Source organism: Anser brachyrhynchus (assembly GCF_964034855.1).
Source record: "Anser brachyrhynchus genome assembly, chromosome: 19".
NCBI classification, from domain to species: domain Eukaryota; kingdom Metazoa; phylum Chordata; class Aves; order Anseriformes; family Anatidae; genus Anser; species Anser brachyrhynchus.
This window is the reverse complement of record NC_137712.1, coordinates 7117399-7141732: the sequence shown is the minus strand read 5'-3', so window position 1 is coordinate 7141732 and position 24334 is coordinate 7117399. Positions and strand designations below refer to the sequence as shown.

The 24334-nt window shown below is 48.3% G+C and overlaps 1 protein-coding gene across 3 annotated transcripts in view; it reads left to right on the top strand.

The window, feature by feature from the left end:
* COL27A1 (collagen type XXVII alpha 1 chain) overlaps positions 1 to 24334 on the top strand; it is a 188039-nt gene that overhangs the window by 98997 nt on the left and 64708 nt on the right. For all 3 annotated transcript variants that reach the window (XR_013941014.1, XM_080562480.1, XM_080562479.1), the window contains exons 15-25: positions 2503 to 2556; positions 6670 to 6714; positions 9248 to 9301; positions 9713 to 9757; positions 16821 to 16874; positions 17595 to 17648; positions 17804 to 17857; positions 19372 to 19425; positions 19738 to 19791; positions 21735 to 21779; positions 23120 to 23173. Coding sequence is in view for 2 of the 3 variants with exons in the window: in XM_080562480.1 (XP_080418606.1) it covers positions 2503 to 2556; positions 6670 to 6714; positions 9248 to 9301; positions 9713 to 9757; positions 16821 to 16874; positions 17595 to 17648; positions 17804 to 17857; positions 19372 to 19425; positions 19738 to 19791; positions 21735 to 21779; positions 23120 to 23173 (567 nt within the window). In the remaining variant the exon portion in view is untranslated. The remainder of the gene's footprint in view (positions 1 to 2502; positions 2557 to 6669; positions 6715 to 9247; positions 9302 to 9712; positions 9758 to 16820; positions 16875 to 17594; positions 17649 to 17803; positions 17858 to 19371; positions 19426 to 19737; positions 19792 to 21734; positions 21780 to 23119; positions 23174 to 24334) is intronic.

The following is a 24334-nucleotide window of genomic DNA, read 5'->3' as shown; positions in this document are numbered from 1 at the left end:
TTCCCTAGATGATATGCTGCTGTGGCTGTATTGATTTCATTCTACTATGCAAACTAATAAAACCTTCCCAAACTGGCAAGGCCTTAGCTCAGCAGGAGACACCTCAGCAGCCCCAGGGCCAGGTTGCTCAGTGGTATCTGTGGGTCCCTTTGTGCCCGGCTGTGCCCCCCGAGGAATGAAGGCTGCGGCTGGGGGCGTGCTGAGGGCTGTGCCTGCACTCTGCAGCAGCATGAGTACAGTATCGGGCTGTGCACACTCATATTTTCCTTGGCAAGTTGTACGACTGTAAACAGCAAAATATTCCAAGGCAGTCTTTTTTTTTTTTGTCTTGCCTGAGCAATGAGTTTTCCCTACAAATCTCTGTTCGCATCTTATTGATTCAGCATGTCGCAGAGTTATTTTTCCTCTATTTTTATTAAAGAAGGTTGTACCCCCTGGCACCCCCCGCCTGCTTGTTATATTTGACGTCTTTGTCTCTAGATGGCAGAAGGCTTTTTCCAGTGGTTGCTTACCACAGCTTCTTGGCTTTGTGCACAGGCTGGAGGGATGCAGTGCCCAGCTGGAAAGGCAGACAACTTTCCCATTCGCCGTGATGCCTGTAAAATATAAGTATTGAGTCCAAACAAGCAAGCAATAGCTTGCATCCATTCATGAGAGCGTACCGTAGGGGACTGGTACAGAGGAGATGAAATCCTAGCTCAGAAGTCAGTAGCAAAATTGCAGTTGTCTTAACAGATCCCCCGCATTTCACCTGGGGTGTGACCAAGCAGCTTTCTACCTTGTTGTGTTGGCCATGAGTTGTGAGCCACTGAGGGTGAGTGGAGGTCTGGCTCTGGCGAGGCAGCCTTTTATACGTAAATACAGTTCTTAGTTTCCATCCTGATGTCCGTGGTCAGAACAGCGTGGAGAGGAAAACAGGATTGTAGCCCACATCTAGGAGGGAGAGCCTGGGGCTAGGCTCTGCCTTTGCTCTGTCCATGGGCAGCTCTTCCAGCAGATAACCTGCCTTTGAGCTCGGAGCTGAAGAAGGGGATGCTGTGTCATATTTTATCTGAAACCGCTGGTGTTTGACCAGGTCCCTGACAGCTCTCCGCAGCCTGCGCCCCGCCAGCCCTTTGCTGAATGGCGTGCAAGCTCAGGGCAAGGTTGGGGCTTAAACTCAACGGCTTCCTCCTTGAAGACAGAAGTGTAGTGACCAGCAGGGTTTGCTAAGCACAGAGTTATAGCCCCCTGTGCTGAGCTCTGGCTGAGGGACACGGAGCACAACAGGACAGGGGAGAGCCAGCTGCTGGGCGCGTTGGTGGTACGTGGGGCACGGGGGGACTTGGTGCAGCACGGGGTCTGTCTGAAGGAGAACGTGTCATGCCGTTGAGTTCTGGCTCAGTACCTCTTTTATAATTGTTTGATACCTTCCAGATTTGTATCAGATATAATGAGACTATGCAGAAGGCCTTGTGGTGACCTTTTTGTGTAGTTAGCGTGGTCTTTCATAGCTCTGGGGTGCAGACCGTAAGGAGCTTGGAGCCGTTTGTTCCTCTGGCGAGCTGCAAGGTCATGAATGCATCGGGGCGAGTTCTCCTGGCATCTTTGGTCAGCCCCATTAAGCATCGGCATGGGCTCTGACAGGCATTAAGTTATACTGTGAGAAGGGGGAACTGTTAAAATGACTGTGGTAGTCAACGGGGTGAAATAATGCAGATTGACGGTCCATTTTTGAGGACAGTCATTGCAGCAAGGTTTGTGAATTCTTCCAGAACATAAAGGATTTAGGACTGACTTTTAAGGAGGTATTGCATTTATCGGTAGGGCACTTCTTCTAAAGAGGATAGGAAGCACTGTATCATTAAATATAGAGTAGGATTAATGTTTCACTTGTAAACTACACAGTGTAATCCTCAGGGCTGCGTATCCTTGTGGGACATACTGAAAGTACTTTGGTGGACCAAAAGGAGAAAAAAGCACTGATTTTCACCTTTCTCTCTCCTTCGCACTCTCACGCTTTCTACACGGTGCTGCTAAAGCCTTGCCTGCCATCTGAAGCCTGCCCAGGGCTGAGAGCTGCTGTTCAAAGGCACAGCTGATGGAGGACCGGGCACAGCCTGCAAGGCAAGGCGTGAACGGTCAGGATCAGCAGCCTCAGCAAGGGGTGCTTTTCACAGCACGGCCAAGGAGAAAGCCTTCCTGTCTCCTCGCTGTGTTTTCCTCTGGAGGCTCCCACCAGTTAATGCGCAGCTCATGGCTGAGCCTTGTAAACGAGACTTCTGGTTACCCTTCACTGGCCCCAGGAGAGGGGAGTGAATCAGCTCTTGGCCCCGCAGAGCCTCTCGCTGGGCGCGTGCTGGTGGAGCAGGGGTGGTTTGGACGAGGACAAGCAGGCGGCTTGGCCCAGGCTTCCTGGTGACCTGCTGTCAAGTGCTGCACTGCGTGCTGGGGACAGTCTTTAAGCTGGCTGCTTTTACACCAGGCTGCATCAATAAGTAATGCTGATGTTTTTCTCCTCAGGGTTTTCCTGGTGATTTTGGGGAACGAGGACCTCCAGGCATCGATGGGAACCCAGTAAGTTGATGGCTTTTCCCCTTGTTTCTTTTCATTGTGGTAGACATATCGTGCTAGTGAGAGCTGAATGAAGCTTCTTGGTTTGGTGGCAGCTGATAGCATTTTGTTGTTCCTCCTGAAAAACAAATGCACGCCCCTGCCCTGCTTGTGCAAGCTGCAAATTCCTGCGTTCAGCTCAACATCCTGTAGCTGCCGGGTCGTCATGTTGCCATTTGCTTTCTGTCTCCCTCCGTCATCTTCCTTGCACCTTGGTCTTGATAGATGCTTTCTCATCGTGAGGATATGATTAGAAGAAAAATCAGGTGAGAGAAGGTAGGGATGCTGCTCGTGAGGAGCAAGCAGTGGCCAGAGCATGTGGTCCATGCCACAGGAATCGCCCTCTTGACTCTGGTGTGCTCTGGATGGAGCAGTGTGTGAGCAGAGCAGCAAGACACGGCCCGCAGAGAGAGGGCTACATTGTCATAAGGCACCACAGATGGCTACGAGACTGCATGAGCCCTCCAAGGAGCAGGCCTGGTGCTCAATTGTGGAGAGGTCCGAGACAGTACGTAGAGAAAGAGGCCACCCCTCTCCTGCTTTTCACCACATCTCATTTCCTGACCAGGTACAGCGAGCTGGTACTGCATGGTTTGCATCTCACTAGCATGTAGCTGTGAGCTTCTAAAGTGCTCCAAGCTTAGTGCCTTTCCTCAGCAAAAGGGAACCATTGGCACCAGTACAAGTGCCAGGTTGCCTGCTCTGGAGCCTGGGTGTGCCGGGGAACAGATGCAGAGGTCTGGGCTTCTGCTCCCCTGCTTCATGCCTCCCCCAGCCCCAGCGCAGTGAGAGAGGTCTCCAGGCCCTTGAGTTCTCGGCCTCCCTCCGATCTCCATCTGACCCCTGCTGGCTTTCTAAGAATGGGATGTGTCTCCTGGGAACTGGGTCAGGATGGTCCCAGAGACCATCTGAGCAGCTGGATGCTAATAAGAATTATTTTGCTCTGTTCTTGTAGCACTTCGTGCCAAACAGTTGGGTATGTGCTGTGTTTTCCACTGCTCACAAAACATGCCATTGTGGATTGTAAAATTATCAGATGTATTAATTATTTGAAATTATTTTCTGAATGGCTCTGTCAGTTCTTCCTCAATTAGCAGACGAGGCGTCCTGATTCATCTTTGAAATTCATACTGTCTTGGCTGTTCACACACAACATTGCAGTGTGGCTGTGGTGTTCAATGGAGTGATTTGTGTGAAGCAATCCACGCCTTACGCGTCTTAAGTTCCCATTCATCACATATGCGGCATAAAAGTTATTTTCACAAGCAGCTCCAGCCAGCAGGCCAAGCTCAGCTATGCTCCAGCCTTTGTGGGAATTCAGCAGCAGAGTTACAATTGCAGTGAACTGAAAGAATTAGATTCCCAAGGAATCCTTCTGCAGGAGTTTTCCCATCCCTCAGTCAACATAAGCCGTGGGTCAGAGTGGAATCAGTAGTCCCAGAGTAGAAAACTTTCTAGATTGTATTGCTGTTTCCAGCCAGCCCACCAGGAAGAGCAGGAGTCCTGGAGGTCAGGAAGACTCCATTTCTACAAAGAACTTGTTTTGTTTTCATTTAAATTCGCTAGTTGTCTAAGCCCCATTCAGAAGATGTGCTCGATGTTAGTCGAACGCCAGTTCCCAGAGCATCGGGGAGCAACAAATGTCCTTTCCGTTAATTCATCCAGAAAGATTGCTCTTCTTTCATCTTATCAACGGCTCTTAAATATTAATGTGCCTTGGAGATCGTAGAATGAAAACAGACTGTTTCGGCGGACTTGAAGGGAGGTTCACAGGGTCACGAGTGGAGTCACAGACACAGAAAAATGCCAGAAAGTCTGTTTGCGGAACAGACAGCTATGCCGAGTTTGCTAGGTGGAGCATGCAGCTAAATCGCAGGCAGGCGGGCAGGCTGCCACGGGTCCTGAGCTGCCCCATCCTCCGTTTGATCCCCGAGCACTTACGCCACTGCCGTCGCACGGCGATGGACGAAGCCAACAGCCTCTGATCTTTCCGTGCCTCCCAGACAGAGCCAAGGCTCCCGCGACCGCAGGGGCATTCTTCCCTCCTACCATCTCGCTGAGAACTGTCGAGCCATTGCATTCCAGATCCCCGTTCCCGGAGCGCTTTAGCCACTCTAATTAGTCTCTTAATCACAGGAATTGGACATGGGAAAGGACTGTTGATTCATCTCCTTGTCTCATGTCCCAGTGCCAGATTCATGCACTGCAAAGGAGGATGGAGCCCCATTTCCCTCACAGGTCAGGGACCAGCCTGTCACTGCTGATGGCCAGGAAGGGAGCACCTGGAAATCCCTCCTTCCCAGCCCAGGGAATGGTTTAAATGACAATTTGTCTGGCCTGCCTCTCCCAGAGGAGTCCACCCCCTCCTCTTCCAAGAGGAAATCCTTTTGCATTACACTGAGGCCGTGTGTTTCCATATTTACCCTTTCTCTTAAGGAATACCCAGGTGACGTAACTCAGAAATCTAGGCAGTCCCACCCGGTGGGACCCAGAGCTGAGCATTCAGCCAGCCTTCATCCCAGCCACCCTTGGAGCCTGCAGAGCTCCTGGGGAGACCCAGGCCACTGTGCAGCTCCTCTGCCGAGCGTCCCCGGGGATGTTTCCTCTCCTTGCTGAGCCTAGCAGTGCCAGGCCTTGCCTGGATGCTCAAAGCCGACCTTGTTGCAGTAGCTCTGAGGACACAGAAATCCCACCCGTGAGGAACAATTGCTCCACAGATGTCCCAAGTATGCAGGAAAGGAACCGGCCATAAAAAAGCAATTTTAGGCTGGTTGAGATTATGAAACGCTTTTTGTGTGTGCTTGCCCAATAGTCCTTTACTCCACTTCCCATAAAATAAACACACGTAACCCTTTGCCCAGGAAGGCTGAGCACGTTTAGTCACGTTGCGTCCCCTTCTCTTTCATTCTTTCACTGGGCAAATCTTGCCATAAAAGGGGAGCTTTATTGCACCGAAGGGGACTCCACCAGATGTGCACCATAAACCGAGCTGGTCTGTCAAAGAAAGTAGCCAGTGTGATCCAGAGCAGGGGTAGGGTTGCCTGAGCCAAGGGGAAGTTTAGCAGTTCCAATGCACTTGTCTGGGGCGGCCCTGCTGGAGCTGGGTGTGTGTGCGGGCAGCTCCTTGCTCCGACAAGCAGCCTGCTTGTCGGAGATCCGCTAAGGGAAAGGCACAGGGACAGGCTGAGCTTCACGGAAGGATTGGTGAAGTGCCTGGGGAGCTAGACGGGTGATGTGTGGGGGTCTAACAGCTCCTCTGCTGCCCTGTGCCAGGAAATGCTCCCAGGCATCTGCTGGCACCCCTGGCACCCACCTGTCTTTGGGATGCTGGCACAAGGGGAGTTTGTGGTGAAGTTGGGAAGTCAAAGCAGACCCGGAGAGCAGCCCGTGCCCTGAAATGGGGTGCTCTGAGCCACTTGGAAAGCCTCTAAGGGGAGGCCAGATGGACGAGAGCAGGCTGCTGGTTCCCTATGTTACACCACCCCTCCTGGGTGCTCTCAGCCTCGGAGTACCCCATGGTGCCAACCACGCTGCCAGGGCCCATCAGCCAGCACCAGAAGCCAGTATACCCTCTCTTCAAATTGCCCAGTTTAATTTTCATCTGCATTCTCCTTTTTTCATGAGTTTTACTCTTTCTTAACCACTCCCAAACCCTCACCTTTCCCCGTGCAGAGCAGCACCTTGCCTCTCCATCCCACCCTAGCTTTGCAGCCCCCGTGCCCCCTCTCTGCCCAAGCTTTCCCATACCTCGAGGCAGCTACCACTGCTCTCCTGCCTGCCCCACGCACATAAAATGCTGCTTTTATCCAGCCTGCTGCTGGGAGGGGACATCAGCCTGCAAATAGCTGCAGAGCAACAAGCAGCCCAGTGTCTGCAGAGGCTGAGCACCCACAAGAGCGGGTTCAATGGCGTGGAGTCTCTCCATCACTTTGGCCAGGGAAAGGGGTTGGGGAGCGGGGAGGAAGGGGGAGGGACGGTGTTTTCCCTGCCCTCAAGCCCTTGAAACACTGAGCTGCCTTTCAGCCTCTGTTTGTCTACAAAGAGCCCATAACCATGTCGGTCTGTCTTTCCTTTTAGGGAGAATTGGGAGCCCCAGGTCCTCCTGGAGTCCTTGGACTCATTGTAAGTACAAAAACAAATGGAGATCTGGCTTCTCGGGGCTTTAACCCTTTTGGTGTGCATAACTACACACAGATTTTCTCCTTCCTGTGCCGGGCAGTGAAAGGGATGACTGTGTATGGGGGAGGCGTGACGGCTGGGGAGAGAGGAGTGGGCTGGTGGACCGGTAGGTGGAAGAAAGCAAACCCTTTCTAAGCAAAAGGGAACAGAGTAAATATTTACTGTTAGTGCACTTACTGCTAGATAATTCGCCCTTTTGATAACATTTACCAGGGTATTTCTTCTAAGATGCAATATTCATTCCATGCCAGAATCTGTCATCTTTTTAAAAGCGAGTCCCTGGGAGCAGTAACCTAAGGATGCATAGTTCTTGCTCACTGGAGAGACCACGTGCAGGAACTGTCTGTCCTTTGGGTATACAGGAATTTTGCACATGCTCCCACCGTCCCACCACTAATCCAGGTAATTGCATACATAGCCAAATTCCACCCTTCGTTACACCCCTCCCCAGCAGGAGATAAATGGCTGTAAGGAAGGGTGGCAACTCATCCCCTGGCAGCTGTGCCGGGGGTTAGTGAATGCCCAGCTGAACACATTCTGGTTTATTTTTAGGGCTCAGTACTTGTTTCAAGGTATTTCCTTCCACGCACAAGAAGTGGTAGGCTCTGTTAGCAACTATAGCTTTCTTTCAAAATAGTTCCTCCTCAGCTACGATAATCCATGAAAATTTAATTTGCATTGAATGGTTAGAAACAGACTCCTTTTGCCATCCCGTAACTTAATTACAGGAGCAAGTAAGTCAGGCAAGATTAAGGCCTTGGCCATACTGGGCATTGCACAAACACAGAGCACCAAACCTGGAAATTTTACACTCCTTGGAGGAAAAACAGAGAATATGGTAGTATAAGTGTATTTGTCTTGCAGATGGGGGACTGGGGCAAAGGTGGATCATTTTGTTATGGGCTTCTTCCTGGCTTTACTTCTGAGGCAGAAAGTCAATCCTTGGCAGCGCTGTTTTTTCAAGAGTCGCGTGCCGCAGCAGTGACGCTCGGCTGCTGGCTGCTGGCACCGCTCCAAGCAGATAAAAACCTCAGCCCAAGATTCAGCTCAAACTGAGCAGGATCCTGTGTCCTGGGAGAACAGGCAGCTCCTGAATTCGGGCTGCTGAAGCATCTCTGGCAGGACTGATCTAAGGGTGACCCCTTCCATTTCCCCAGGGAGAAAGGGGCACTTCCAGCCTGCCTTCTCCTCCCTGCAGGGCAGCAACCAGCCCCCTCCTGCCCTGGGCTGGCTGCAGGGCACATGGAGGCATTGGGGTTTGCTCCCGGCTGGCCCACGTCCGATCCCTTCCTTCCTCCCCGCTACAGCCCCCCAGGGACCGGCTGTTCCCTCCGCGTGCCCTGCAGGTGTTTGGGCTCGCTGTTTAAAAGGGGTTGGAGAGCAGAATTAGAGGGAACTAAAGCCTCTTGCTCTCCTAATTAGCTGTGCGGGCAAAGCTTTAAGTAAATGCGTTTCTACAAGAAGCCTTTATGCTGGGAGGCATGAAAAGGGCATCTGTTAGGGGCCGCGGCCCAGCGCTCCCGGCGTGGCTGCGGGCCCTGACTGTGGGCCAGGGCCGCGCTCCCTCAGCAGGGCCGGCCCTGTTTATTGACACGCTGCCCACGAGGCTGCCGCGCCGTATCACTGGCTCCCTTCATGGGCTGAGAGCAATCAAAGCCTGCTTCAATGTCGGCCACTGAAGGCTTCCTTTTATACGTGCGTGTGCAGGTACACACAGCCACCATGAACTCCAGTGTCCCGGGCAGCAGCTTCTCGCGCAAGGCCCGATACGTGATGCCGGGCTGTCTTCTCGCTGCAGCCAGTTGTCCAGGCTGCTGAGGCACCTCTGTCCTTTCCCTCCTGTTTCTCCCCTTTCCTCCCCATATCAGTCTAGATATCAGATCTGAGTAGCAACCCAAATTTCTTGACCACTGCCTTTTCTTCTGCTGTTTGGGTCTGTGTCCTTTTGGCACTCCCTGAATCTCCCTCCGGAGAACTCAGGAATGAATACTGTGGTGGCTTCTTTCTGAGACCACGAGTAACTTCACCGAGAATAAATACACTCCAGGCCTGTAGTAAACATGCTCAATATTTTAATTTTTCAAATGGTGGAAAAGGGAAAAGAATCTATTCATAAAATGTATGAATTTAGGAAGAACAGACAGAAAAAAACCCTCAGATCCTACAACAGTTGCAGACTTCAAGGTGTTTTCTTAATTAGTTTTTGATTATTTTGCCACTAATTTACCACCCTGAATTCCTTAACTAACAGAAGCTAAATGTGAGACGAACATCCCATGCATTTTTACTTAGAAGCTGTCCACATATAAAAGGTCTCTTGACTGGTCCCAGGATGCTGCTTCTGCTGAAGTCAGTGGTGTGGCTCCTGTAGATTGAGGGGTACTGAGGGACTGGATGGGAGAAGAACATGACACCACATACAGCTATCTGTTGGCTTGGCACCTAATGACTTTGGTAATTTTCATTCTCTTACTAGGGTGACATGGGCTCTGTTGGACCTATAGGCTATCCAGGACCAAAAGGCTTAAAGGTGAGAGAATACCCGAGTTACGTGAGCTCTCGTCCCTCCATGGCAGGACTGAAGATCATTCTTTTCCTCCCTCGGGTGACCGTCCTGAGGGAAAGGATGGTCCCCAGTATTGCTTGTCCATTCACCCAGACACAGGACTGCTCAACACAACATCCCGCTGGTGGTCTGCAGTAGGTGCAAGTTACTGGAGAATGCCAGGGGCATTTCCCCTGCACGCCTCCAGCCCAAGAAGGGTGTTTGAAGAAGGTTTGGTGGAGCGTGCTTTGGGAGCAGCCTGGTATTCAGGCTAGGGGCTGTGCCAGGCCAGCGCTGTGGGTCTGAGCCACCAGCCCCCGCAGGGACATCAATGTCATAGGCCTGAGCAAGTCTTCTTGGTGGCTCAGTCTCAGCCTGAACTTTCTTTTGTTTCAGGGGCTGATGGGAAACCCTGGAGAACATGGACTGAAAGGTGATAAGGTGATCTGAATACTCCCTTATTGCACTGTGTTTTAATTTTGCATGGGAAACCCCCTTTCTATTTTCTCTTTCTTATTCAGCACCATGGTACTGATTCCACTCTGGCTGGCTCTTTGCTCCCTCCCTTCCATCCTACCCTTTTCTTGAAAGCAAAGTTTTGATTTTTCTTTCTTTTATGATATCTGCTCCATCCTCTTTTCCATGGAGCTCTAGTGTAGATCAGTGATGCTCAGCTCCTCTTTGGAGCTTCTGTCTCCCACTGATGATAACGGTAACCATAAGATTATCTGGTGTTTTGCTGGGCTTTCATGTTTTTATATTGGTTACATGATGGGATGGGGAGGAGGGTGAAGACCTAACACTGAAAATGGGTTTGCATAAGTGTGTTTGGAGGAAACATGATATAACAAAGCAGCACAGCTCGCTGGAACAGACAAACAAGCTGGATCCCCGGGAAAACATCTTGTGTGTTAGGTACCTCTGCTCCTGTTCAAGAGGCTCACCTCAGCTCAGCCTCCTGCCGAGAGGAAATTGCCTTATGCCGAAATGATATAAATCACTTTAGAAAAAGAGAAAAGGAGAGGGGCATTGATGGCAATGATTTAGTGCTGCTGGCACAGAAACACGCAGCTTGAGCTAAATCAGCATGAATCTGCCTGTGTAAATGTCTCATTGTCATGAGAACCATCCTCCTACAGATATTCAGCTGCAGGATTTATTTAGTCTGAAAGAGTGGGAGGTGCAGTCATTTATTGTTGGCTCTGATTGCTCAGGAGGGCAGTGCAAAATGACCATTAATTGTATTCTCCTCCTTCTGTGTGATGTTTTATTCTCTTATTAGATGTTTGCTTTTAGAGAATGATTTAGTAGCCCAAAACAGCACATGGAGGAAGTAGTGTCAAGCCAATTATTTCCACTCTTATTATGTTATAGCAGTTCTTTGCCAGGGCTCCTGTCTGTAGTTTCCATTTCTCCCCTGTACTGCCTTTTCACTTTTGTAGAGAGGAAGGACAGGGCAATAGAAGGGCTTTTTCTCTAGAACAAGTTTAAGACATCGGAGCTGGTTTCTTGACTCAACACCAATTCCCAGAGGCCACAGACTCTTCTGACTGCTCCTCGGAAGAAATGTATTAAGAACTGGCCAGCATTTAAATCAGTGTTCAGCAAAACTAACCCTTGTGGACATTCCAGTATCCATCACTTTACACAGACTGCTGTATTTATCCCCAGTATTTCTCCAGTTGCTGCTATCACAGTAATGACCAGTTTGCAGCTCTCTGTAGAGCTATCCTCACGACAGTCCCAAGAGCAGAATTACTCACCATCTCCCAACAGCCCTGTGCTCGGTCTTGCAGCTCCTCTCCTGGGGTGCCAGGAAACTTTCCTTTCACTGCCCAGCTACCTCTCCCACTGCATTTTCCTTGGACAGGACAGACTCCCTTCCTGGCTTTCGTTACAGCCCTTTCCTGGTCCAGGACTGACAAACCATCCCTCCTGCTCAAGCTTCCTCTGTCCCTAAGGAGTTGACCTTAGTTTGAATATCCTCGGGCACTATCAAACACTCAGATCAAACAATAATACCAGATACGAGAGAGAGCTTCCAAACAGCTTGTGTGTATCCTTTCCAGCAGTCCAAAGGCCAAAGGGATGGAAAACACAGGGCAAAGGGAAACCAGATTTACTTAGGCATTGATGGCCACAGTTCTCATCTGCTCTGGTGAATGCATGCAGCTTTAACATTGCAGGTCTTAGCCAAAGCATCCCAATTTGCTGCACCTGCTTGCATGAGTACAGACAAGGTTCCTCAGCTCTCCTTATGTTTGGGGGAGGATTTAGCCAGAAACAGCTTTGTGGGTTTTGCTCAGTTACTTGGTTTTCTGATTTGTTGGTCTTGCTGTTCAGCTAGTTGGCCCAGTTTATAATGCATCCCTTCTCCAACTGATCAAAAGGCTGTTGCTTTCATTTACTCCAATAATTCTTTAGTGAATTGCGCCTCAAGACTTTTTATTTTCTCTCACTCTGATTTGGGCTTCATGAGCAAAAACACTCATCCCCTCTTACAGCTTGTTTACATTTGTGTTTTAATTGTTTAAGCTCTGGTACCACTGAGAAATGTAAATGATAGCTGGTCTTGCTGCATTTCCTCAGTTAATAGCAAGGGAAAATCACTGTCTTCAAGTAGCTCATGGTCTAAATGTACATGTGGTTGGAGGATGGGATGTTTATGCTCTTCATGAGGGCTTCTGAGTCGCAGAAGTGATCGAGGAGGAAGATACTAGAGGTGGGAAGTGTACCCTGGCCTCTTGGACTCTGTCCTCCCCGCATCATCTTTCCTCTTGTTGTCTGCCTCATTTCAATGAAGAGGTTTTCCATCTCAACCTTTATTTAGAAGCTGTGTGAAAAATCTTTCTTTGTCCCTTTGCCTTATGCCTTTCAGTTGAAGCTGGTCTTAGAAATGTCTGGCCTAAGGAAACCCATGGTGTCGGAAAGTAGAGGCAGGATTTCTGTGTTTGCGTAGTGCCCAGCTGGGCTTGGGCTGCAGAAGGACCCTGCATAGAGCAGACTCGTGTTGGAGGCTCCGTTCTGTCATCTCCAGCGGTCGTGTCACTGATAGTTTCTGCTGCTACTGCTATTTTTGGGCTGGAACATCTTAACTGATTTCGCTGATTGCTTATTCTTCTTTTTCTGTCCATTAGATTTTGACTTCATTAAAATCATCCATCATCATCTTCAGACAAAACTATCTTACTGCTATGACCAGAAACATAAGCAACCTGCCTGAGTCATGCACTTATTCTCTGTGCCTGTCAGTCTGAAAGTCTGCCTCCTGCCATTCTTGAAACATTTCCAGAGCACAATTGTATGGAAATCTGCCTCTGCAGAGATCCTCATTTAAAGCTCGGTCACCTCCCAAGTCACAGTTCCCTTCTCTGCTGGGTGCTGAGGATGCAATTACCAGGTGAAGTTAGCTAACTAATCAGAGAAACCAGTCCAGCCCCTGTGCAGCCACCATTTCCCTGCATGCTGGTGTTTGCTGGCTGGAGCACACGCATCCTGCTGTGCTACTCGATGAGTATGTGAGGTCCTTGAGCTCCCTTCGAAGAGTAGATTAGTTCAGACTTCCAAGCCGATGCTTTTTGCCTGCAATGCCTTCACAGGGAATGCTGCAGAAGGACGGGCTGGCACCGTACCTTGAATTTGCACAGCCCATAGAGCAGAAAGTTGTGTTAGAGTCTGGGAGTCCTGGTTACATCCCTGCTCATGAACAGGGCTCAGGAAACAGTTCAGGATGCACCATTTCCCACAGGAGCTGAGCTGCCATCTTCAACTGTCCAAGCGTCTTTCCTGAGACTTTAAGTGGGCACCCCGAATTGCTAGTTCATCACTGAAAGAACCGAGCCATGTGCCAAGTGCAAGATGAATGCATCCAGGTCCTAGCAAGCACAAATGATGCTCAAGTCAGTCGACAGGAGCTGTCAACCTCACCAAACATCTCCATTCCAGCAGCATGTCAGCACCTTACCCCAGAGAGTCCCAGCCTACTGAAGGCTGCATCTTGTACAAGGATGTTAGTTGGATTCTCTTGAAAGCAGTTTCTAATAAACCCGTTTAGAAATGGAAGCTTTCCCCAAAGACACACAAGGGATTAGTGCAGAAGTTTCCCATTATGCAGCCAGAGGGGAGAGGGGTGAATGTTCTGCTCCACCACAGCTTTCAGAAAGCTGGTAAATCTAAACGTTACTTTTAAAAAGAGGAGGAAAAAAAAAAAAAGGCCCTAGATATTTGGCAGCATCTGAAGTGCTAGATCAGCAAGGGCAGAAAGCAGCAAACCTCGCTGCCCCATGCTGACAGCAATCAGTAACCATTCATAATTAGCAGCTCCTAGCAGATGATAGCAGCCCCGAGGGTCGCTCCTCGCACCTTCCATCTGCCACCACCTGTGGATTAGCCCAGGTCTGAGGGACAGCAGGGCTTTCAAGAGCATCCCACATCCTCCTTGGCGAGGGACGGGTCTTTCTCCCATCACATTTTTACAGAACTTGGCCTCTTCTGTACATCCCCGTGGAGCTGCCCGTGCTGTGCCATGTGCCGCTCCCTGGGGACCCTGCGGTGTGCCAGGGTACCTGGAGCACAGCCCGGCCACGGAGATTTCTGTGGATGTGCTGATGAAGATTTAATTAGATGTCTGCGATCTCCTGTGCAGCCCATCTGTCTTGGTCACTGTCCAAGTGTGTGGCCTCATGCAGATTTGTCCTCTTCACTCAGGAGCAGCTGGAAGAGAAGAAGTCGAAGCCTGAGCACAGTGCAGTGTGGCTGGGTGCTGTGTGCCTGAGGCTGCTGTCTCTGCCCCCTTGGGAACAGGTCTTCACTGCGATGCTGCATCTTTCAGGAATGCTGCTGCTGTTCTGCTTTGCCACAACAGAGTTTTTCGTTGTATTTTGGGCGTTGTTTCCTACATTACTTTGTTCAGTATTCTACTTAACCCAAACACGTACATCACGTGGAGATCAGGTCTGAAGTAGAATAAGGGGCAACACCCCGCTCCTCCTACATCTTTGTATCTAGACAGGCAAGTACAGAGCACACCAGTGCTAGCCAGCCCTTCTGCATCCTTCTCATAAAAGGCAGCCCAGAGGTTATGGTGGTTTTTGCAGCTTCGGTTTTCCCCCAAAATGGGTCTGTCTTCTGTTTCCATTTCCATGTTTTCCCAGAGGCAAGGAGAGGGGGCAGAGGGGGCTGTGTCTGCTCTTACAGGGAGAAGTGGAATTACTGCACAACCCTGAAAGAGAGTGGTCTTGAGAAGCCGCGTGGTGTGATGAGCACAGAGGGAAGGTGGAGGAAGCGGAGGAAATCCTAGCTCCTTTTTCCTATGAAGGAGTTTTATGAATGAGGACATCTGTAACTAGTGAAGGACATGGCCCAGTAAAATATGTCGAGTAGTTTTGCAGTGTTAGCTCCCCATATATTGCCAAGCAGAAAATCCTGGAAGAAGAGATGTCGGATTGAGAGCAAAATGAGGTTTTTGCTCGGACATCTCCTCTGGGTGCTGCAGGCAGCAAACCTGTGTCATGTGTGCAGATCGGCCGCTTCCTTCTCAGCAGCGTTGCATGAAGAGGGGCCTCAGGGTGAAGCTGCGTTTCTTTTTATAGGTGAAACATGAAGCATAGGCAATATCCCATGGGTAGATCCCATTTGCAATTCCAGATCATGCATTCCTCCCCCTCCCCATGAGCAGAGTGCTTGCAGACCCTTATCATCTCAGCATCACTTCTTTTTTTATAATAAACACTCTGACCTCTCCTCCTTACTTTCTTCCTCAAGTTAAGCACACACAGCCTGAGTCAGTGTCAGATTTATGTCCAAGGCAGCTAAAAGTGGGTGCCCTGGTCTTCAGTTTTGCTTTGGGGTATTAATGGCCACTGCCAATGCATCGTTCGTGCCCTGCTGTTTTGCTGTGCAGGAAAATGAGCTGGGCCATACAGTAGTTTTTTGCCACCCCTATTGTATCTAATACTTGTGGTTCATCCAAACCAAAGCTGTGTAAATAGCTGATTTTTTCCATTTACTTGCTTTGCCAAAATAAAAGGGGGAGATGGAAAGTAGTTTAGATGAAGCAAAATGTTTGGTTTGACTCAAATTAAAATACTTCAGGCTAAAAAAAAAAGAGTAAATGCATTTAACTTTTTTTAAGAATGGCATTTCGATTTTGATATATAAAAGACTTGTTTTGAAGATGATTCAGTCAAATGTTCTGAGAACATTTACCAAAACATTTAAGTAAATTTAGCATGAATCCATGAAATGTTTCCGTCATTGAATCTTCATGCTTCTTAATTAACTTTCTTCTGGAAAAGCTGTGTCCAAAAAGTCTTTCCCAACTCAAGTCTTAACCGTTCACAATTTCATTATCCCGTGCAAGTTACCACAGTAATTATAATTATTTCAACCCTCTGATAACAAGTGGGTGGTTTTTGCCTGAGTAGAAGTAGACTTCCTCTGTCATCTCTCTGCAGGCTTTGGCTCTGAAGCAGAAGTCCATGTGTCTTCCACGTGGAGTATGTTTAAACATAGATCCCTTTACTCTTGTATGGCTTGTTCCCTTACTGGGAAGACCATTTTGGATGCGTGTGCCATGTATGGGACACAGTTCCTCAAGCAGTTATTTCTGGTGGATCTTATCAGTGTACCAGTTTCTGATAGTCACTCCTTGTTTGTCTTCCCATGAATTGAATTTTTATTTATATATGAATTTTCTCTGCCTCCTCCTTGACTAAGCCTTTATTTATATGAAGACTGTATAAATGAGGTTGGGAGGGACCTCAGGAGGTTATCTGGTCCAACAGCAGGGCTAAGAGGTAATACAAGATAGCCACTGTTTCTAAGAAATCCTTCCTTTAGGGATAATTACTTCTGCACAGGGAGTCAGAATGTGTTAGGAAGTTCTGAAGAGGGGAAAGACAGCTCAGGTAGAAAATATTGTCACTGTTGCTGTGCTCAAAGTTGGGATCCCCACCCCAGTGAACAGCAGCCTACCCCTCCCAGGGAATCTCACCCAAAATGCTGCCAGTGGGATGGTTGTAAAGCGTTACGAGAAGTTACTCTTGTTTTCTTTTGGGAGAGAACTGATCTCTGGTGCCAGCAGCAGGGACCCTGAGTATTGTTTTCTGTGCTGTAGAGCCTTATGAGAGAAAAGGTCCATTCATCAAGCGCTAAGCTAACTCTTCTGTTCAGCTGAATTTTAACACTTCGCCACCTTCACGGTTGCTGTTAGCCAGAGGAACGTAGCCTCTCTTCTTGCAGCCTCCATGGAAACACAATGCTTGCACTTTCATATTTTTCTTTCCCTGCAGTTTCATTTTTCAGTTCAGAATCAATGTTGGGAAATGCGTACAGTGTTCAGGATTGTTGTTACAGTTAATGCTATCTACAGTTTGTCACCAGTTCAGTTTTGAATGGAGCTGGTGGTGAGACTTTGGCTGTACGTTGCACCGTCTAGCATCTACCTGGGCATTTGGGCTATTGCTGTCGCCTATTTTAACTCTCTTTGGTGGTGTGTATCCAGGGTGATCAGGGAGGAGCAGGTGTGCCAGGAGATATCGGCTTCCAAGGAGACAAGGTAATTGTTCTCCCTTTCTCCATCATTTTTTTCCCCTTTTATGGGTACTTTGTGTGGCCACCAGCCTCTCTACGCCTCTTCAAGCCGTGAGGAGCTGGAGCTAATTGCTGCCTGTTGCCTGGTCCCCTTCTTCAGATAGTTCCCCTTTGGGATACTCTGCTAAAATTTGTGTTGTTAGATGGATTTTGTTGTTACTTTTAGTAAAAATGATCTGCTAGTGGCTTTCCATAAAAAAGGCCATATCCTCATGCAGAAGTTGGAAATGATGGGACAGGATTGGACCGGTGTGCCTGTGTGTGGTCCAGCGGCTGCTGACTCGGAGAATTTGAGTGCTCGGTGCAGCAACTTAAACCCTGACCCAGTGAAGCACTTAACGCTGTGCAGAACTGCTGAGCAAATGACTGCTCCCTCAGGACTACAACGTGATGCTGACTTCAGCTGAGTAAGGCTGTACTTAGCACTGCACTGGGGCCTACATGGCCCTGAGACACAGCCAACTGCAGCAGCTCATGTGCTCCTCAGGGCTAAAGTCATCCCTGGCTTTAGCAGAGACATCTCACTGATACCAGGGCAATCGTCCTGGCTCCTCGCAGGGCTGAGTTCGGCCCTCAGAAACTGCTCCTATCTCTGCAGAGTCTGGGGCTGGAGCAGAGGGAATTGGAGTTTTTTGATGCTTTGTTGTGTTTTCTGAAAACTCCTCTCTTTCTCTCTCTTTCTCAGGGTAGCCAAGGTTTGCCTGGGGTCCCTGGGGCACGAGGGAAGCCAGGCCCCCTGGTAAGTAACCAGATGTCCTCTGCTTCCTAATCTCCCTTTCCAAAGGCTGAGTGCCCAGCTGGAAAGACAGCTTGGCAGGGGTGTGCTCTGCTCAACAGGAAAGGCAGCAGCCGGGAGCCAGCTCACTTTTCTCCATTTTTTTCTGATTTCTGCAGGGAAAAGTTGGTGACAAAGGTCCGGTCGGGTTTCCAGGACCACCTGGCCCTGAGGTATGTCCCACAGTGCTGGGGATTGCTGTGTGGTGGGATTTATTGTTCTTTAATTAATGGAGGTCCAGTTTTGTTCAAACAGAAAATGGGACAAACTGTCCATCTTGTACCCTCTGACAACCCTACACTCACATTGCCTGATCTGCAGTTAGTCTTTCTGCCTGATCTTTCCAAGCCTTTTTCTTCCTGTTTTGTTACTTGCAAGTCCCATATGTAACCAAAAGGTCATTGTATTCCAAAAGGTCAGTCTCCAAAGATTGTCCCTACCTTGGCAAACAGCATGTCACAACCCGTCACCTCTCCCCATCTTTCGCTTTTAACAGCGTGGCAGACACTCGCTGCAAAGCAGAACATCCTATCGTTTTGCAGAGGGAAGCTCTCAAGGCTTTTCTTAGGAGCTTCCAAAAGTTGTAAGAAAAAACAGTGCTGAACTGAGATAGAGCCCCACAGTGTCTCACAGCCGCCGGCCAGTCTCTGTGAACACCGGTCTTTCTCATCACGTTGTTGTTTGACCCTTTTTGTTCTTTGGTTGGTTGTCTGGGGCAGAAGATTCATTTCTTGAGTCTTGCACCTCAATTTCCACCTGCCCTCCTCTTTTCAAGCTTGGGGCTTTGCTTCTCTGCTAGGATGTGATGGAACATCAGTGGCTATGAGGTGACCAAGATAGGTTCATGACCCATTCTGCATCTCATGTTTTCCTAGTTTCTTCTTTCTCTATTTGTCATCGATATCCTGGAGGTTTTGTTTTTTTTTCAGTTCTTCGCCTGCAAAGTACCATTTCAAGTAAAAAACAACCCTCACTGCCCTTAACAAAAATTTTTATGGTGATACCTTAAACCCGGGCTCGGCTTCCCCCCGGCGTATTGTGGTTTTTCTCCCTCATAAGCAACCAGACAATGCCTGTGAGATGCTAGAGAGCCTCTTCCAGCACGACCGATAGTCTGTGTTCCCTTCATCACTGCTCTGGTATTTTACTGGGTCTGGAAGGGCTCTCGGTCAAGTGCTGCCACTTAGAAATCTTTGCTCTTTGTTGCTATTGGAAATAACTGCAGATTCCTTTGTGTGCTCGGCGAAGGGGTGGTGGGTGGAAAGGAGCCGCTGCCTGGCTGAGGGCGGCCGCTAATGAGCATGTCAGCACCTTTCCTAATTCCTCGCCCGCTGCCCTTTGTCGCCGAGGCGTGCAGTTTGTCTCTCGGAGCAGTGAGATTATGCGCTGACTCATAAAGATTAATTAAAACCCAAATTGCCGTTTTTAGCCGTGTGATGACAGGAAGGCCCTCACAGCAATAAATCTCCTCAGACGGTGGACCTAAAGGGAGCTGCTGGGGAAGGCTGCCCTTGCGTCCAGCCGATAGCGCGGCTCCCGTCGCGGTGTTTCCTTCCCTCTGGGTGCTGCGTGGTGGCCCACACACGGACACCACCAGCACACAACCAGCACTTAGCCTTTAACTGAACCTCTCACAGAGGCTGCAGACGTCCTCCTTTGCACCCCAACTTTTTCTCCTTTTCTTCAGGGCTTTCCGGGGGACATTGGCCCACCAGGAGAAAATGGCCCTGAAGGCCTAAAGGTGAGTGGAGCTGAGAGCGAAGCTCTGTAGGGGTGGGAGGTAGACAGGGAAAACAAAGTAGTGGGAAATGGGGAGAGAGAAAGCCCTGGAGATTCCTTAAGATTGTCCTGGCCAGCGTTTCAGCGTGGTCTGTTTGGCTTGAGGTCCTTCCAAGAGTGGGGTTTTCTTTTTTTTTTTTTCAACTTTTTTTCTGTAACAAAATTGACATTGGATGATGTCCCGTGACTGTGAAAGAAACTTTCTCATTTTAATGGCCCTTCTGAGCTTATATTACTATTTTTCTGAGTATCTTTTCCTTTGCCTTCTTCTCAGGGGAAACCAGGAGCACGAGGGTTACCTGGGCCGAGAGGACTGCCTGGACAAGAGGTGAGTGTCCTCAAACAAAAAGCAGATTGGATTTAAAGAATAATGTTGAATTTTGAAGATTAATGCACACTGAAGTGGTGCCTGTGTTTTGAAATCCTCCAGTCCCTCAGAATTTGGAAGTAAATGCTTATATTCACTGGTCAGAAGCCCACAGAAGAGGAGCTTCCACTAGGCTGCAGTCCTGAGGCCTTTGCTTCCAGTCACTGCTGGCATCCCTTGACCCTAAACTCTGCACCGGCTTTTCTTCTTAAGTCTGTTCCCCCACACCCACACACACTCCCGAACAGATGTTAATGCCCTTTTTCCTGCACATCCCTTTGCACAGACATGCCCTGACCTGGCTTTTGCTTTCTGCTCCTTTTAAGTGAGTTTTCTTTCAACTGTGAGACCTGCAGACTCTGCTCGCTCACATGGAGCAACATTATTAGTAAAAAGAGTGCATAAACTGAAACTGCTATTTGCAAAATTTGTTTGCCCCAGCATCTCAGAGCTTGCAGCTTTCACCTGTCACTGAATGGGAAGACTTGAAGCTTAATTCCAGTCGCAGTCATTAAAAAGGGACAACTGTCATTGATTTAATTGTCCTGGAGCTGCAAATACTTCATGGCAGCAGCAGAGAAGGCCCGAGGGCCCTCCTGTTTATCCCGTTCCAACTCCAGTAACTTCAGTGTAGTTTCTTCTGGGTCAGACCAGCGTAAGCTGTTTGCAGTCATGATACATTTTGCAAAAAATGCTCAGTGCACTCATGGGCAGGAGCTCAGACTAATAGCACTAATCATTCTGAACTTTTTCTGGGAATTCTTTTGCTTGCTCTCTAAATGTGATTAATGCAAATTAGCTCATTTATTTGCACTGAAATAGGGAAAAAATATTCTAGGCAATTTACAAAGGGAATCGAAGCCCTGCATTCCAGGTTCAGGCAGGCATGACCAAGCTGCCTTCAATTTACTCTAGTTAGTGAGCATAAAAGTAAGACTGAAGACATGGACATGGACTTTGACATGAGCTGTGCCGAGGGACTCTGAATGTGCACCACAGCATACAACTGTGCCTTCACTGCTTCTGTTACCTGAGGCGGAAGGTCGAGGCTGTGAATTACACCCTCTTTACAAACGTGGCGTATTGTGTGTGGCTTGTCTGAGCCCACCGGGCTGGGTTCCTGACTTCCAGGCCCAAGTTCAGCCCGCCAGCTCATGCCACTTCATTACCATGGCTGACCACCTAAATGAGAGCAGCAAGAACCGTGGCTGCCAAGGGCGCTTTTAATTTCTCTCTTGGCAGTTGGTTTTAGACACTTGAGATAATTTTTGTGAAGCTTAATTGAAGGTCTCCTAGAAACTGTAGATCTGATCCTATCACATTAGAAATTGGTGTAGAGCCAAGGGAGAAGACCGAGTCCAATTGCTGTGTGAGATTTTGAGATAGCTCCATCGTGTAGCAAGTGTAGTCCCATTTGAAAGCAAAAGGGAAACCTCCATGCAGTTGCCAAATGGTTCTGTGGGAAATTTTGCAACTCCCTTTTTGTGGGGCAAAAAAAAAAAAAAAAAAAGAGAGAAAGAGTAGAGAGCTCTACAGCATCCATATCCCTGCCAAATCAAATGAAACAGAGCCCTGTGAGCATGTCCAGTGTATCCCATGGGCCAAATGCAGCCCGTGATAAGCCCACCCAACTGGTTTTGACTTCGGTCAAATTTTGGGTGGCCTTTACTGGCAGGACTTGACTTCAGATTTTATTCCTGAGGTGGGGAGAGGAGTTGAGGAGCCTCAGAGATGCTGAACTGCCTGCTGTAGGGTTCAGCAGGACTCGGTTTTTAAAATGTGACAGCTGAACACACAGCCTGTGTTTAACCACTGCTTATACTGCAGACCTTTCATTCTTGCTGCATGGTGAGACCAGACTTTGTCACTACTTTGCCCTTTATTTTAATTTCTTTTCACCTCAGGGAGACGAAGGACCCTTAGGACCACCAGGAGTCCCTGGTCCAGAGGTAAGTTTCAGTGGTGTACTCAGTTACTACCAGCTCTGTTGACTTTGCAGTGAAATTGTAGTTGAAATAACATGAAGCTTCAACCCTTCTGGTTTGAAGTGGGAAGTTATCTGCCCTTCTAGAAAATATTGCATTGTCCAATTGCGTGATCCAGGACGTATGAAAGACAGAGAACAGTCTTTCACAGGATGTTGAGTAAGACTGTGATTTTATAATTTGTTTAAAGTATCAGACCTTGAAAAACTAACATTCATACACAAGATAAAGCGCTTTGACTGGAAACCATCTTTGTAAGCAGCTCTGATGTTTGCTTCCTTGATTTATGGTATTTTTCAATAAAAGTAGAAGGAAGAGTAAGAAAAAAGACAGGACGTTGAAGTAGAGTCCTTTTTGTCATCTACATCACTCTGAACATGGTGATGTATTGCAGAAATGCAGTTAGGAGAAGCAAAAAGAATATTATTGTCTCCATGAGCCTGCCAGCTCACAGGGTTTTGTAATGGTTGTGAACATAATTGTTATTGCAAGATAGTGAAATATCTTGTAAATTGGAAACTGCTGAGAGCTTCTAAGTGGATCAGGAAATAATTTTTTATCTTGCATTTCCCCTACTATTCCATTAGACACTTTTATTCCTTTCTTGGAGCAACATAACAAATCCAGTTACCACAGCACCAGGGAGAACGCCATAATCGTTCTCCTAGCTAGAGGGAAGGATCAATGTGAACCTTTTGGTCTGCAGGTTTATTCCTGCTTTTCTAAATTTAGCTGCGGATGTCAGCCTGGCTTGCCCCACTGCAGGGACACTCCTGCTCCCATACCTTCTCTCGATGCCAGGGATAGAGCCCACAAGAAGCCTACATGGCCAAGTCCCTGCCAACACCAGGTAAATGCCATCTTTGGGTGTTCAGGAAGCTGGTGTCTTTGCTGGCATCACAAGAAAATTTCTGGAAGTTGAATAAATCCAACTAAATGCTGTACAGAATGAGCTAAAAGGCAGCAACAAATACCTTGGCTTGGTTGATTACAGTCCATGAATAATGTTTCTGATGTGATGTTTAAGCAATGGAATCAAGCTGCAGGGGCAGAAATGTGCTGAACTTTAGAGTAGCTGTCTGGACATGTTCCACATAAATCAAACCCAGTGTCGCTCGAGACAGCGTTTTCTTCTTGTGTTGCCTTGGCATCAGTGAGGACTGCTGCATCCTTAGCACACGAGATTTGCTGGGACCATTGCTTGTAAGCTGCACCTTGTCGTATGGATTCACAGGCACATTGCTGTAACCCAGGGCAGCTACAGGAGTCATTATTTAGCTTTTTATATTTATCGTGTATTTCAGGGTCGACCTGGGCGGAAGGGATTTCCGGGAAGACCTGGTCCTGATGGTCCAAAGGTGAGGAAAGAGTTTGTTAATGATCAGGGAAGCAGAGAGTGGAAGGGAGAAGAGGTAGAGGAATGTCTCCTTTCTCAACTTCATTGTGCTCCAGGCCTAGGGTATTCATTTCAGAGAGGACAAGAGGAACTGAGGTTTTCTCTTTTTCTCTCAGTTTTGGGGTCTAGGTTCTCACTTGGTTTCTTCAGCAAGAAGAATGATGGTGTGTTTTTTAAGCCATGTGCTCTGTTATAAACAAGCATGTTTCTCCTTTGATATTCACCACCTCCACCCTCCACCATCTCATGTTATTTTCCATTGTTTCTCCACAATTTTGTTCTAAAACAATGCACATCATTCCTATCTCTGCTGCCTAATTAGCAGCAGGAGCCATCCCAGGGCAGTCCGCTCCACAAACCCACACTCAAAAGGAAAGAGAAATCCCAACAAAAACAACCTCTTCAAGCAGTAAATAGCAAAAATGTGGTCTGGCAGCACATCTGGAGTATCTGCCTACTGAGAAAATACAGCTGCCGTCACCCAGAGACAATACTGCTGAGCGGTGACTCTGGCCCCTGGATGGCCTGTCCAGGGGCACCGTGCTGGCCTTCCGTGCTGCCACGGCTGCCCCATACCCCTGGCAGGTTTGGATTTCTCCTCTTCCTCCTGTTTTTCTCTTCAGCCCTCATTTTCCCCGTTCTCTGAATTTCTCTGATCCTACACTATGATTTAGCTTGTGTGGGTCGTTCCTGTGGTTTTCCTGCTCCATGTGACAGTAATTTGCCTATGGTGGAGGTTTTGTAAGAGCAGAATCAGGGTGCAGCAATGCCTGGGAATATTTAGGTTGCTTTTTGTTATTCTGATTCTTCCACCAGCCGGTGAATTTTCTTGATCCCTTCTCCTCTGTCACTCAGGAACTATACCTCCCCATGGCATCCACACTTTCACTCCCACTAGATGCTCCTCAAATCTTCCGGTTAATCCCTTTCCTACTCTCTTCCTGTGGCTGATGCATATCATCCTTCATCTGTCCATTTTAGTCAGCTGTTCAGATAGAAACGTTATGGGGTAGAAACACCCCGGCTTCAAGAGGATCCCTGATGAGAACTCTCGCCTTATTAACCGTAGGGATAAATCACCCAGGACTAGGCTATGCCACAGGAGAGCAGGCAGCCTATGTTT